This window comes from Lygodium microphyllum, chromosome 23, assembly GCF_053477565.2.
Source record: "Lygodium microphyllum isolate KBCC chromosome 23, Lygodium_microphyllum_v1.1.10, whole genome shotgun sequence".
NCBI lineage: Eukaryota > Viridiplantae > Streptophyta > Polypodiopsida > Schizaeales > Lygodiaceae > Lygodium > Lygodium microphyllum.
The window spans coordinates 11,510,587-11,527,203 of NC_141157.1; the positions used below are offsets into that span (position 1 = coordinate 11,510,587).

Sequence of the window (16,617 nt, forward strand, 5' to 3'; positions counted from 1 at the left end):
CCGAGCATTATTAATGCTGGTCACACAAAAAGAAATGCTAGAAAAAACAAGGAACACCCTAGAAAAATCCCAGATGGCAATGACAATGCATGGGAGGTGTAGACAGACTGTGGAAGGCAGTAACTAGCCTAGAAATGCACACAAGAAGTTGACAAACAAAGAAAAAGCACCTAAACTACTAGAGCTCGTGTCTCCTCGTCAAACTTTGACAAGAGCTCACAACTAGGAGATGACAAATTGACATGACTAACAGAGGCATGCTAACAATTCCTCTTAGATCTCGGGAATGTTTGAAGACCCAACAACCTCACGTGATGAAGCATAGAAGCCTTGGGCGAAGGCTTTGTGAAGAGATCAGCTGCGTTGTCCTCAGTAAGACAATAGCCCACTGCCAACTCGGAATCCACGATTTGCTCTCGAACATAGTGGTACTGAATCTTGATGTGCTTCATGGGAGCATGAAACATAGGGTTCTTGGCCAGAGTTGGAGCACTCTGGTTATCCACACATAACTCTGTAGGTCTTGGCTAAGGAAAGCCAATCTCTACCAACATGTGGGGAAGCCAAACCGCCTCTATAGTTGTAGAACATAAGGCATGACACTCAGCCTTTGTAGAAGAAAGGGCTACAATAGGCTGTTTCTTGCTGCTCTATGAGATAACTCTCGATCCAAGGGAGAAGGCATAACTTACAGTGAACCTTTGTGCATCCACATCACCTAGCCAATCAAAATTGCTCCAACCAGAGAGAAACTCTCTCTCCATACATGATCCTATAGAATTGAGTCCTTTACAAATAACCCAGAACGTGCAAGGCCGCACTCCAACACTCCTAAGTAGGAGTTGTCATGAAAGAAGACAATATAGCCACAACAAAGAAACTATCCAGCCGAGTGTGAATAAGCTAGATGAGGGAGTTAACAAGACACTCGTAACGAGTGGCATTTGTAAGGGGAACTCCAATTGTGCCTATGTTGGGAAACAAAGATGCCCTATGCCATTTGATAAATCTCCAAGCCAAGGAAGAAGTGAAGGATTCCCTAGATTTGATAAATCTCTTGGGATCTTGTCCAAAGAACGGTACCTATAGAAGTATCCTCTATTATCATTGTATCTTGTGTAAAGATCACACATGTACTATTATAAGGATATGTATTTTTGAAATTTCACTTAACATGTGGATTAAATTTTAATCACATGGTTAAGTAAATGTTACACATGTGAGGTGTAACTCGGGTTAGAGTAAATTTACGAGCCCAGAAATCACGGGATATCAAAGGCAAAAGTTACTATAAGTTATGTTGCATAGGTACTTGGTGGTATTTGGTGCTAGTTGTTAGCCTAGGTCATTCATTTGGCCATAACTGTCAGTTTGTGACACTAAAGAAGTGGCGTGTAATGATACCTAACACCAATTTGATGGTCAAAGATAGTGCAGAGATACTCGGGAATGGAAATAACCTAGCCAATTTGATTATTGGCAAATCAGATTATTTTTTAGGACACTGATATTAGATTAAATTTCAGTATCTAAAGATTGAAAAGTAATATTTAATTATGGATAGTGGTGATAAAACAATTTGAGAAGGTTGCTACTTGTCAAAAATGCCCACACAAGATTGAAAAACGTCTTTAGAGGTTGGAGAGAGGCATTTTAGTGCATTCAACCTGCAAGAGAGAGGGAGGAGATACTGTTGGTCTGATCTACAGCCATTGGAGGACCTTCTGAGGTAGCCAGGGGCAACAAAAGACCAATCAGCAGCAGGTGACAAAATCTATACACTGTTGAGACAGGGCAACAGCAACAAATGATTGATTTTTTTTATTTCTTCGTGAAGAAAGTCTAAATTTTCTCTCTCCTTCACATTCTCTCTCATCTTCTAGTCTTTTCTACAGCCTTGCTTCGAAGATTATAGCATTGAGATCACCAAAGTTGAGAAACTTCAGATTTCTCTATTGTAAACCCTAATCTATATCAGAAATTAGGATTAAGCAGCAGCGTTGGGAAGCATGTCAGAATTTGGAAGCTCCAAGACTTAGATTCAATAGGGTTGAAGATGTTTTTAGTCGAATTCAAGTGGAGGGACCAACAAATCAATGAATTTGGGGCATTTTCCAACTCCATCAAAGCGAGTAAAGAGCTAATTGATTGCTTAACAAAGGGGAAAATCAAATTAAAGACTTGTTGGTCATTTTAGATAGCAAGGGGAGTTGGAATACCGAAAGAGATTGGAAAATTTCCATTGTACATAAATTTTTTTTTCAATCAAGGTAAAGAAATACCGAAAGGAGCGCTAGTTTTGGGGCCAACAGGATGTCCATTATCCAAGATTGTGAGTTAATTTGCATTTCTTAGTTTTTAATAAATGTTGTTGCTATAACTAAGTTGTAATCAGGGAATTACCACCCATCCACGAAAGGAAGGTTGGTTTCAGGTACCAAGCTATGTAAGACCATGAACAGGTAACATGTTAAAACCTAAATCCAGTACATAGAGAACTTTAGCTGAAGAAGAGTGCTTGCCAGGCAGTAAAGGAAAAGTCCCTACTTCTCAAATATGAACTATAGAGTTGTCACCAATGGTGATTGAGTCCCCTTTGGCACTCATGTCCTGAAGCCAATCCTGTGTATGGGTCATGTGAGAAGAAGCCCCATTGTCAATCAACCAAGGCTTCTCTTAAGTAGAAGAAACAAGGGCTATATGCTCCTCGCAAATACATGCACAAAGACAGACTCTATCGTTGCTGGGGTAGTCTTTGAAGAATCATTCAAATCCTTCTCCTTAGGCTTCAAATGGGGGTATTTTTGCCAACACTTTCCCTCGGGATAAGTGCCCTTCCCACAATGTGTACTTGGGCTTCTTCTCCTTCTCTTCCTTCTTGTCCTTGGTCTGTGGCTTCTTTTTCTTCTCTCCACTTGTATGTGCAATAAATGCCTTGGTGGAGCTAGAACTATGGGCCTCAACCTCTCTGAGTCGCTCTTCATGCTCCAAGACAAGCGATGAAAGCTCCTCCTATAAAAGCGTATTGCGGGTCCTTGATATGATAAGGCTGGTGTAGAAGACATTGAATTGAGAAGATGGCAGCCGAGTCAAAAGGATCATAGCTATGTCTTCAGAGGATACCATTCAACCAAGAGAGGCAAGCTCACCTCTTATGTCCTCTATCTTTTGATGTGCTCTTCATGGAGAAGAAATCATTAAGACTGAGCATTCACAACTTCTTCTCCAGGGAAATCTTGAGGGCAAATGTATTGTGCTGATACAAAGATGCAAGTTTCTTCCACACTTACGCCGCGATTATCAAGGTGTGAATCTGCACAAGGATAGAATGCTACAAACTCATAAAGAGAAAAGATTGGGGCTTAAGAGTTGAGCCGATTCCACAAGGCTACATGGTCCATAGAAGTTCCATTTGTGAGATCCTACGGGAGATGAAATCTGAAACAAGAGCCTAAAGATTGAAGGTGCTGAGAGTATGCACTCCACCTTACGTGACTGTGACATTAATGTGACATTAAAAGTGATATTTAATGTCACGTTAAGATCATAAATATGGAATGTGACATTAAAAGTGACATTTAATGTGACATTGAGGTAAATCTATGGAAACATGCACGAGAATGACTGTCCGGGCTCTTGGGCGCCCGAACAGGGTTAAGGGGAGCCTAGAGAGTAAGAGAGTCCAAGAATAGTAGGACTCCAGAGAAGTGGACGGTTAGCAAAGGAATACGGGTGAGAGGTGCCAGCACTTATCTAGGCGTGGTTGGGAGGAGAAGAATCACTCGTGCTCATGATCTTTTTCATTGTTTTCCCTTTGTCTTTCCGAATCCATCTTTCATTGGTATCAGAGCCTATGGTTCAACGGCCAGATCCGTCGTTCGTCAGATCGTCAGTCGTTTGTCAGATCGTCAGTCGTCCGCCAGGTCGTTAGTTCTTCGTAAGGTCGCGTGAGTACTGGCCGAAAAGAGGCGCCGTGAAAACGCGACGGGCCGTGAAAAAAAAAAAGTGAGACGTGCCACGTCACATAAATGTGACACGTTACGGGCAGGAAAAAGGTTTAGGCGAAACGACCAGGCGTGGGGTCGCGAGGAAACGTGATACGACTGCAGTAAACGAAGGCGAAATGTGAAACGTGACTTTGTCACAACTGCTGTTAGTGAAACGTGACTTTGTCACGACTGCTGTGAGATGGACATGACACGACTGTTGTCATGACTGCTGTGAGAGGGACAGAAGAATGTCATACATGACTGAAGTCAGGAAATTGAATTTCCAGCATGACTGCTTTACTGCTCTAATCTGGGAAGATAAAATTTTTTCATTACTCTTCGGGCTTCTTTCCAAACCAGCAACCACCGCTTGCCATTAAAATCAGGGAAGTACTTTACTTTGTATGCAAATTTCTTATTTTTGCTTTCCAATTCCAGTGTATTAATGGCAGAAAAAGGGAAAGAAAGGGTAATGGAAAGCTCTAGTTCTGGGGACCAACCTATGGTAGATCCCCATGAACCAGAAATACAAGAAGAACAATGGGAAGAATTTTTTGCTACGCGAGAACAATTCGATGATCTTACAGCTCGTGTGCAAACTCAGGGGGTTCAAATGGAATTTTTAACTCAAACACTTACTGAAATAAAATCTCAATTAACTTTATTATTGGAAAGAGATAAAAATAAGATAAAAATCTCAGATGTCCCATCTTGATCGAAAGATTTAGATGTGACTATGCGAGATCCTAAGGAACCCCAACCTTACCATAAATTGAGGGATAATCCAGTTCTAAAGGATATGAAACCACCTCAATTTTACGGGGAGGAAAAAGATAGGAATAAAGACACAATCTTTAATTTCCTCCAAAAATGGGAAGATTTACATAAATTAAAAAATACCCCACCACATCTCCAAGCACTGGAGGCTAGTTTAACTTTGGGGCCCAAAGCATATAAGTGGTGGCGAACTTTAAAGGAGGCGAATAAAATACCTGAAACTTGGGCTCAATTTGAATCCGTCTTTTTGAAAGAATTTCTTTTTGAAAATGAAATGGAAAGAAATTGGGAAGATTGGGATTATGTCAGACAAAAGGAAAGACCCCTGCTAACATATCTGGAGGAATATCGTGAGATAATCCTCAAACTGGAAGGAATAGATGAATTCCAAAAAACAAGAGGATTCATTAGGGGACTAGATAAAGCCTGTAAAAAGGAAGTAAAACGGAGTTTACCTAAGACGCTGGAAGAAGCAATTAAATTTGCATTAATTTATGAAGATAGTATGCGTTCAGGTACACTCACTAATCTCACTGATACGGAGCCCAAGTCTAAGGAATTGGAAACCTCAAAATTTGCGGGCAAATTTAAAAGGAAAATGCCATTTTTTAAGGGTAAAAAACAACCTTTTGAAAAGAAACCATATATGAGGCCAAAGTTAAGTCCTGATGACTTTGATAAGGCCAAAAAAGAAAAGTTGTGTTTCAATCGCCTATCCCCTAACCATGCTGCTTGGAATTGCGCTCAAAAGAAAAAAGGGGAAGACAAAGAAAAGGATAAGGACAAGGGCAAGGGAAAAGAAAAACAAATCCATGTAGTGCAGACCTTAGAATTAAAGGGCCATGAAAAGTATAAATCTTTAGAGGTCTTGCACATGGATGTACAACATAAGTGTTGTATGTCAACTTCTATGTGGCAGCCTACTTTCGGGCCACATGATTTACTTAGAGTACATGGATTGATAGCTGGAAAAAGGGTTAGAGTCATGATTGATGACTCTGCCACACATAATTTTATAAATTATGCACTTGTCAAAAAATTGAAACTTCCCCAACAAAACAGTGAGCATCAATATGTTGTTCGTATGATGCAAGGCCAAGACAATAAAATATGGGATACAATGGTATCCAATTTGGAAATTGAGATTCAAGGATATAAAGATAAGCTTGATTTCCAAATAATGAACATGGAAAGAGCTGATATTGCTCTAGGGAGGGAGTGGCTATGGGGATTGGAACCATCCTTAAAACGTAGCTATCACCATAATACACTGGAATTTGAAAGGGATGGTAAGACTTTTGTCATTCAAGGTGAACATGAAGTATCTGATAATCCTTTGCTGTGTTCTACTGAAGTTCAGAAGCTGATAAAGAAGGAAGTTTGTGAGGTATATATGCTATGGTCTCTTCCTGTACATAATACTTTTACTTTCTGTAATATAAAGCAACAATTTTCTTATGTTTGTGAGTTGAATGTTAATAATGAATTGAATAGTTTGTTAGATGACTTTAAAGATGTGTTTCCTTCTGTTAGATAGGGGTGATATAAATCACCCAATTGATATAAATAAGGATACACACCCAATTTTAAAACCACTGTATAGGTTAAGTGAAACATAGCATCAAGAAGTTGAAAGACAAATTAAGGATTACCTGGATAAAGGGTTTATTCAACCCAGTAATTCACCTTGGGCTTCACCAATTTTATTGGTAAAGAAAAAAGATGGTTCTATGCGACTTTGTGTTGATTATAGAGCACTTAATAAAATAACGGTGAAGAATGAAATTCCTATGCCCAGAATGGAAGATCTTTTTGATCAATTGCAAGGGGCAAAATTCTTCACAAAGATAGATTTAAGATCTGGCTATCACCAAATAAGAATTAAGGCACAAGATGTTTCCAAGACAGCATTTCGTACTAGATACGGGCATTATGATTTTTTGGTGATGCCTTTTGGCCTCACTAATGCACCAGCTACCTTTATGAAGGTGATGAATAGTGTTTTACAGCCCTATCTAGGACATTTTGTAGTAGTCTTCTTGGATGATATCTTGATCTTTAGTAAATCAAGAGAAGAACATTTGGAACACTTACAATTAGTATTCCAAGTGTTAAGAACACATTCCCTTTATGCGAAGAGAACTAAATATGAATTCTTTGCAGAAGAGGTCAAATATTTGGGGCATATTATCTCGAAAGAGGAAATCAACATGGATCCGGAAAAAGTAAGGGCAATTATTGAATGGCCACCTCCAAGGAACCTGGAAGAGCTGCAGATCTTCCTAGGTTTATCTGGATTTTATCGTAGATTCATTCGAGATTATGCCAAAATAGCTGTTCCAATGACAGACCAACTTAAAGGGAAAGGGAAAAGTTTTAATTGGGGAACAGATCAAAATGAAAGTTTTCAAAAACTTAAGGTAACTATTGCTACAGCTCCAGTATTATTAATAGTGGATCCCAATAAAGCATTTGTGGTTGAAGGTGATGCCAGTGATAAGGCGATAGGCGCGGTCTTATTACAAGAAGGTCGACCAGTTGCTTTTGAAAGCAAGAAATTAGATTGTGCAAAACAGAATTATTCTGTTTATGAGAGGGAGCTGTATGCAATAGTACATGCAATGAAGAAATGGAGGCACTATTTGTATGGTGTCAAACTTTTGATTTTATCGGATCATGAAAGCATTAAGTGGCTTAATGATCAACCGGATTTACACGGGCGTAAAGCCAGATGGGCCAAACTCCTCCAAGAGTTCGACTATGAGATAAGATATAGAAAAGGAAAGTATAATATAGTAGCTGATGCACTTAGCAGAATGCCCATCATTAATGAATTGAGTTTTACTCAGTTCACTTCCAACTTGCTTGAATCTTTAAAAGGGAAATGCCAGGTTGATCCCGCATACTCCAACATATGGGAAGCAATAAAAAATGGGGATCCAAATGAAAGTGCTTCTACTGAGGAAGGAATATTTGAGGATGTTCAACAAGGAAATGGAGTATCAGGGGTTGCTCAAACTGGATTCAAGTGGAAGAATTTTACCATTGATAATGGTTATTTACTCTACAAGGGTAGGGTATGTGTCCCGAAAGATACATAAATAAGGCGCTAGATACTATTTGAGTGTCATGATACCCCTAGTGCGGGACATCCAGGAGTTAATAAGACTTATAGTCTTATTAAAAGGCAGTTCTATTGGCCTGGAATGAATAAGGACGTCCTTGACTATGTAGTCAAATGTAATAAATGCCAGGTTAATAAAGCTGAAAGATTAAAAATGGGAGGACTTCTCCATCCACTAGAAATTCCTTCGAGAAAATGGGAGAGTATCTCCATGGATTTTATTGTTGCTTTACCTAGAACACAGAAGGGGCACGATTCTGTGTGGGTAATTGTGGATAGGTTAACCAAAATGGCTAGGTTCATTCCAACTTCAACTGATGTTAAAACACCAGAATTGGCTAGATTGTTCGTAGAGAACATATACCGATTGTATAGCCTTCCGGCAAACATAGTTTCTGATCGGGATAGAAAATTTGATAGCCATTTTTGGCGTGCGGTATTTAGGAAATTGGATACTAAACTTAGCATGAGTACGGCGGATTACCCGCAAACAGATGGGTAAACTGAAAGGGTTAACCAAATTCTTGAAGATATGCTTAGGGCATATGTAAGTAAAAGGCAAACTAATTGGGAAGAGTATTTACCGATAGCAGAGTTTGCATATAATAGTGCCAAGCACTCTTCCACTGGATATAGTCCATTTATGTTAATGTATGGGTTTCAGCCCAAAGCTCCTTTTGCAGTAGGACTGCATAAGGAAAAGGTTCAGGCAGCTAAAGACTTTTTGGAGGATATGAATAGTATGTTAAAATTTGCTCAAGAAAATATTAAAAAAGCTCAAAATCGAGCTAGAGCATATGTAGATCCTCACCAAAGAGACATCTCCTTTGAAGAAGGAGAATTGGTCTATCTTAAGGTGCCTGAACAAACTAGAGTAAATTAAGGAAGAAGCTGGGTGATTTGGATAATCTAATCTTAAATGATGCTATTGAGGAGCTATTCTATGACCAATCTAATCCACATGAACCAGAAAAAATATTAAATGTTCGTAATCGACGAACAAGGAATACTATTTATCAGGAATGTTTGGTTAAGTGGAAAGATTGTTCAGAAGAAAGCTCAACATGGGAGCGAGTTAGTATCTTAAAGAAAAGGTTTCCCGATTTACAGTTAGACCTTCCAAGTATCGTTTTCGAGGACGAAACCGATTCTTAAGGGGAAGGAAATGTGACATTAATGTGACATTAAAAGTGATATTTAATGTCATGTTAAGGTCATAAATATGGAATGTGACATTAAAAGTGACATTTAATGTGACATTGAGGTAAATCTAGGGAAACATGTATGAGAATGACCGTCCGGGCTCTTGGGCGCCCGAACGGGGTTAAGGGGAGCCTAGAGAGTAAGAGAGTCCAAGAATAGTAGGACTCTAGAGAAGTGGACGGCTGGCAAAGGAATACGGGTGAGAGGTGCCAGCACTTATCTAGGCGTGGTTGGGAGAAGAAGAATCACTCGTGCTCAGGATCTTTTTCATTGTTTTCCCTCTGTCTTTCCGAATCCATCTTTCAGTGACCACAACGAATAGTTCAAACCGTTTAGTTTTTCTTCTTTGGGTAATGAAGGTAAGACAAGCTCTTGTACCGAAGGTATCAAGGATGACATCTTCACTAAGGATGGAGCCTTTTGTGAAAGATGAATAGAAGGGGGCCGAGTGCGAATGGGGAACTCCTCATGCCAACCATAATCGTGATAATCGCGTCTCTGCTCAAAAGAGTATTTGGAAAGAAGCTCCTTCTCTGGTTCATTAAAGCTCATGATTTGGTAAGACATCTTCGAATTTGTAATCACTAGAAAGCTGCATTTGATAGAAAAACAATTGTCGCTTGTTACTAGGAGACTAGGACTTGCCCAAAAACTGTCATTCACAGTATTCGTATCGTGAACCAATGGCTACTTTTGCGGTTGCTAAAAACGAAGGCCAATTATTAAAAAAGAGTAACTACTACATAAATAGCAGAAAGCTATTGCCAAGGTGGAGAAGTTGTCGTCTATTGAAATATGTTGACGCCTATAATTGTAACAAACCTTTTGTACATCAATTGTTACCAAGATATATTGGCCCAATGATTTCAAATTAATTTGATGCTCATGTACTTTGAAAGGTGACTTGTATTATTCAAGTGTTTCAAAATATGATTAAATGTTTATCTTTCTATTTACGGCTAGCCAATTGTCAGAACACCCTATAAGTATACCTTGGTCGTCGTTGATGAGGTGCCTAAGAGAAATTAAAAGTTTAATCGGGTGGTTAGATTGATCGAAAAGCTTAAATGACCAAGACTTTTACACTGAGATAGTCACATTGACTAGAAGCCTATATAATAAGTGGTTTTAGAAAGTGAAACTAGATGCTCATGATTGAACAAACAAACCATGAACCAGTGAATCTATATAATGAAGCTCTTCAAAATCTAAATTTGGCAACTCCTAAATTTTAGGAGGTTACTATTTTGGAAGTTGCTCAAATGGAAATTCTATTCGCGTTAAAGGCTTCAAAATTTCACAAGGAACAATTTTGTCTTTAATAGCTATCTCAAATCCTTAACCGTTTTAGAGATTTTTAGAGTAGAAGCTTTGGAAGCTTTTTTCTCTAGAAAAATGATATGTGACATCTAGAAGAGATTACATGCCATTTTGAACAAAGAAGTGTTTCTACACTTGTCATTTTCAGCAAACACATGTCATTTGTAGGCTCTACTTTTCACTTTTGAGCACTCAAGCTTCACACCTGTATATTGGAGGTCTCTCTCTTCATTTCAAACAAGCTTTCATGCTGAAATTTCAGCCACATGCTTTGTACTTTCCTATCTATCTCTCATACAAGAAACACTTACTACTTAGCTTGATCTAATCCAAGTACTAAAGAAGAAAATCAAGGTGGTGCTCAGAGTTTGCAGAAATTAGGGTTTCAAAATCCTAATTTTCAGATTTGTAGCAAATCAGCTCTTTTGTATATGGTTTAGATAGTTGGTGTTCGTGCTTTTGTTTCAATAATTCTTGAAAAGGGGGAGGGGTCGGTTTCCCCTCTTAACATAGTGTCGACTCTTCTCTCTCTCACCCTCTCTCCTCTCGCTCTCTCTCTCTCTCCCCTAATTTTCATGGTGAGAATTAATCAAGTTGATTAAGTTCAAAGTATTGTTATTCTCACGTTCTTCCTCGCACTTACAATAGCAGGGACTGAAGATTAGCAAAAATGCAAAGTTGGGTTTTGGTCAAAACACAAAAGTTGATGCCACCTAATGCAAAAAAGTTGTCGCCTAATCCTTGGAGAGTGTCATTTGGTTGCCTTGTGTGAAAATGGGCAGTGGACCACCTGTTTGGGTTATAGAAGCAATAACTGGAGGCGGAAAATCTGCGTTTTGGAATTTTGGGCTGCTCCTTTGCGACGAAAACTTGCGCTTTGAAGAAATCTCCAAAGTGTGTCCTCATTTAGGGGATGATACCATATGAGAGTGTGCAACAGAAGAGAAACACACACACACACACACACAGAAGAATATTGCATTGACTGAATAAGAATGCTAATACAATGATGATGGACTGATTAGTTCCTACACGTAGTCCAAAGCGTTAGTGAGGGCACTGGATTAGGTTGATAATGATGGCAGCGCCAAGCATGGAGAGTCGGAGTGTGTACTTGCAAAGGGAAGATTGAAGATTGAAGAGTGTATATATCTACCAAGTGGGGGGTGTTTCTATAAATACCAGGAGCACCAAAAAACTGGCTGACTTGATCCAAGAGAGGCCATAAATGCTGGCGGATCAAGATTAAATGCTAGTCGCATAGAAAGAAATGCCAAAAAAAATAGGGAACCCTCCAAAAAAATCCTAGATGGCAATGACAATGTTTGTAGGTGTAGGTAGACTGTGGAAGGCAGTAATTGGCCTAGTAATGCTCATAGGAAGCCAACAAATAAAGAAAATCCACCTAAAATGCCAGAGCTCTTATGTCTCTATCAGACTTTGATAGGAGCTCACAATCAGGAGATGATAGATTGATATGACTAACATAGGCAAGCTAATAGAAACAGGATGAAATGTTTTTGGTGACTATGCTGTGGATTGACCCAAATTGATCTTTGTACTCTTAGATTTGCCCAAAATGACTGCGCCACCTTGCATGACTTTCTAAATGGCTGAATGCCAAGTTTCAAACCTGCCTATGCAAAATTTAGCTTCTAAACTGAGTAAATTCATGGTCTTGCCTTAACTTTGGCCATGCGCAACCCCAATTTAAATTCCTAACCTTTTTGAACTTGAAAGTGTTTAAACTTTCCACAAATCTTAGTTAGAGACATTAACCAATTAATTCCGTGACCCCCATGACACCAAAAGTCATTTCCAAGGGGCTATTATTCGATGTCCTTGACAAAGATCTTGAGCTAGGTACTCCATTGGCACCAGTCCACTACAACTTCTACCAATGTCCCCCTTGCCCAAGCTAGGATTGTTTCTCATCATGGTGACTCACATTCAACTTAGGATTGTTTGTCATCACGGTGAGTCACATTCAACTTATTCTCTCACATGCCATAACACTTGTGCACATCTTAAGTGTCCCAAGAGCATTAAGTTAAAAATTCACATCCTCATGACATTTGAGACATCAAAAGTTAGTCCATGTGTCGTCTTCTAAACTATAGTGGCCCCCCACTCATCCCCCCTCCCTCCCTCCTTCCCCATGTGCCCCCTCGGTGCCCTTGTATAATGTATTGTCAGTCAGAAATGTAGATCTTGATATGCAAGTTAGAACTGGGCTTGTCCTTATTGGTGTTATAGCTCAAAGTGGTTATCGTGTGCATTTCTTGATGAAGTACTTAAAGTAACCTGCTCTGTTATTTAATTGTCTGTGCAGAATACCTTGCTGACTTTAACAGATCAAAACTTATCTGACGTAATCATGAAAATGTTGAATTTGTTCTTTCTCATTTTGGTTGCAAGTCATGTTTGGTTTATTTAGGGAAGCTTGCTTGTGCTTCGATTATATGCAGAAATGAAAATGACTTAGGCTCTGATATTTCAATCTTTAATGTAAAAGATGGTCTCATACCTTTTGCTTGTGGTGATGCAGGATAACAACAACTTACGAGATGCATTGAAATTTTCTGCTCAGATGCTCTCGGAATTGAGAACATCAAAGTTGTCTCCCCAGAAATATTATGAGCTCTGTATCCACCAAAGATATATTAAAGTAGGTTTTAATAAATTTGAAAGGCAAGCTGGAACTTCTCAAATACCTTGACGGACTAATGATACTAGATATGAGGACATTTGATGAGTTACGTATGCTAGAAGTTTTCTTCAGGGAAGAAACTAAAAGGGGATGCACAAATGCATACCTTTATGAACTCGTCCAACATGCTGGAAACATATTACCTAGATTGTGAGTCTGTGGCTAAATTTCAAGTATTCTTAGGAAATATATGTCAGTCAGGATTTGATATAAATGATACATCAACCCTTTGCATATAACTATTTAGTTGAAGATCATGTGCTGTTAGAGGTATATAACCTTCTTAGGCCTCCTTTTGCCCCTACAATGTAGATTATGAAATTCTACTTATGCAGATAGATGTCTAATGTTCTGGAAAACGTGATTATATTAGCCTGTTTCTTTAGGTAGTTGTTGCCTCGTTAATATTTGTTTTTGGTCTGTTTACAGGTATTTACTTTGTACAGTGGGCTCTGTATACATAAAGTCAAAGGAGGCACCTGCAAAAGAAGTATTGAAAGATCTGGTGGAAATGTGTCGTGGTATACAACACCCAATTCGTGGATTGTTTTTAAGAAGCTACCTGTCTCAAGTTAGCAAAGACAAGTTACCAGATGCAGGCTCAGAATTCGAAGGGTAAAGTAAAGTGCACATTACCTTTACACTCTTTCAAATATTTCCGATACACACCTTTTTTGTGGCTGAAGCAAAATCTATGTGTTCCAAGCCAACAAGGATGAATCACCAAAGCTGCTGTGGAGTTTAAATGCTGAGTTAAGTACATGTTGTTTGTATATTGTGCTAGCTTAGATCATGCTGTATCATGATATGATCTAAAGGGATGCATGTGCTGTTTGTTTATTGAACAGTTGAGGCTTAGGAGTCTAATAGTCATGAGGTGGCCAGCCATGTATTTGACTGTGTCCCTATGTGATAACCTTTTGTGTGTTTTAGCATGTTTCTGTGTGAATGCACCCTAGGCATTTTTTGAGGGTCAAGGTGTTAGGTACATTCTAAAACTCATAAGATCTTCTGTTTGCTGTTATAGCAATCAAGGTGTTTAAATCTATCATGCACTTGATGCATTCTGTTATGGCACTTTGATTAGCAATTGTAATTCACCCATTAGATGCTCTTCCTCTCAGTAGTGCCGTGTTTGATCAGCTGCTTTGCTAGAGATTGTGCACATTAGTAGCCAAGTTTTTAGTATATTTGTATGTTTGAATGGCTTAAAAGCATTTCGAGGGGTCAAGGTGTGAAGATATGCTAGGGTTTGCATTGAGGAAAGATATAATATACGACCACAACTGAAACACTAAGACTCAGATAGTGACGTGCAAAACTCAAATCCTAAACGCAAAATGCAAAACTTCAAATATAGACAGAGAAAGAAGAGAACTCTAAAGTGAGTGAATCAATGCAAGAAATGAATGTAAGAGTGTATAGAATGCTCAAGGGTAGAGTAGGGAGTGTCGGAGTGTGACGTTCACCAAAGATAAATCCTGAATGCTGTAACTAGTAGTTGGAGAGTGGGAAAGAGCAAAATGCTGATCATCGAGGTAGTAGTCAGCTGGGCGACAACAGAGAAAGGTGTCTGATGATTGAAACTGGCAAGGCAAGGTGGGTTTGAATGGTAGTTTGGGCAGCCTGTCTATTTATAGACGTGGAAGGATCGTTTCAAATTAGGGATTTGCATGTGGGATACAGAAACTCTCTAGAACTGCTTCTTGTTTAGTGAAACTTCTGGTAATTTACTGTTTTGGGGCTGTTTTAAAGAGCTAATCAGCTGGTAATGAATTTTTAGCTCAACACAAGGAATTAGTCATATGTAGAATCGATAGTGTCTTATACTTGCTTTCGTATCTGTGAAGCCATTTGACTTGATTGTATACTTGGTTTATTACCTCTCTGGCAATCTCCTTAGTAGTGATACTTTGTTTACCTCATTTGTCTTCTTCAGTAGTCTTCTCTCTCTTTAGCTCACTTGCCTATCATAACATATCTTACTCAGCTCCTCCTCTTTGAAACTGTGAGGCATGTTTGAGGTTTTAGCAAGATAGCCTATTAGTAGTTGGGGAGTCGTTTCTAGGTATTATTATTCATCATAACTTTGAAGCCATTTTTGCATGTATTTGTTGGCAACAAGTGAGATTATCATGGCTTCTTAGGGTCACTTTATTCTAGGGGGAAAATCTAGGGCTAGTTGACCAATTACGCTTGGGCATTTCTCATTTGAGTGACTAGTTTGTCAAAATGACTGATTTGCCTATTCCTTGTGCTAGGGAAGATTTGTAGGAGTTGAGCCCAATCTGTTACTCTTTTTAAGTGTCCTATAAGGCATTTCTTGTACAATGGCCATTACAATTTTCTGAGATTGTCTCCTATGGCTGTTCATGTTCAGCACTAATATTAGGGTCTGCACTCAAGATATAATTATGGTGCACTCAGATATAATGAGAATTTCCTCAGATTGTGTTTTATGGTTGTTTGCTGTCTTCATCTCTATAGTTCCCCCCCTCACCACCACCCCACCCCCACCCCCACCCCCACCCCCACCCCCTCCCTCGTGCCTCCCCTTCCCCCAATTGTTGGCCATACATGGCTCCACATGAGTTGCACATACCTACTCTGTTGTATGGCTTTGTGGATACAGATTCCACCACAAGCCTTAAGGAGATCATATTTTATACCTCTTGCTCCCATTTCCCCTCCTTAATATGGGTAGGTCACCTTTGGTACTTGCTTAGAGGACTATGTTTCACTCCCTCCACCGTTGTGCTAGTTCTAGATACCTTTTGTGGCACTCTTGGTAGACGTTCCTTCTTCTTTGGATTCTCCACTAGGCCTTTATTCAAATTCTTTGCATTTCCTCTCTTTTTCAAATGGAAATTTAGAGGGGGTTCCTCCTCAGCATTGGCACCTAGCACCTATAGATTCTCTAGGCTGGATCCTTGGATTTTCAGATATGTTTGTTGGCTATGCCTTTGCATCTTGTCCAACATGGAGATGGGGATAGTGCTCTCTTCCTTGATGCCTAGGAGCAGATATGCCTTTATCTTTTTACCAAGAGGGAGATGGAGGAGTTGGCTTCTTTCCAAGGATGAGTTTTGGGCACCTTCAAGTACCACCTTGGCTATTGTTCTTTCTTGTAGGTTTCAGCTTGGTGGAGCTCTATAAGTGCCTCTTTTCCTTATTTTTTGTGGGAAGTGGCAGAGTGCATTTTGCTCCCATCTTGGCTACTGATGTCATCTTTAACAATGAAACATGAATGTTTCCATAGGATACTCATAGAGATGAATACATTGGGACATGTGAGCCTTGTCCAAATGTTGGTTGGGCATAGCAAAATGACCACAAGCCCCACTAGATAATGCCATGGTAGCAAACCGTGGAACCAACTTATCCATGCTCGGTAATGGTTGGGTGGTATTCCTAGGCCGTGAAAATCCTAAAAGTGTGTGGATGGAAGGACTAGCCTCCATCATGGGTACACCACCTAGTTGAGGGAAGGAAGG

The 16,617-nt window shown here is 39.4% G+C and overlaps 1 protein-coding gene across 2 annotated transcripts in view; it reads left to right on the forward strand.

The window, feature by feature from the left end:
* LOC148015881 (vacuolar protein sorting-associated protein 35B-like) overlaps positions 1 to 16,617 on the forward strand; it is a 66,715-nt gene that overhangs the window by 26,197 nt on the left and 23,901 nt on the right. The window contains exons 2-4 of one of the 2 annotated variants that reach the window (XM_087664673.1): positions 12,962 to 13,058; positions 13,150 to 13,273; positions 13,553 to 13,738. In XM_087664673.1, the coding sequence (XP_087520799.1) occupies positions 12,962 to 13,058; positions 13,150 to 13,273; positions 13,553 to 13,738 (407 nt within the window). Of the gene's footprint in view, positions 1 to 12,961; positions 13,059 to 13,149; positions 13,274 to 13,552; positions 13,744 to 16,617 lie in introns of those variants that run through there. The other variant, XM_087664674.1, reaches the window with a different exon arrangement.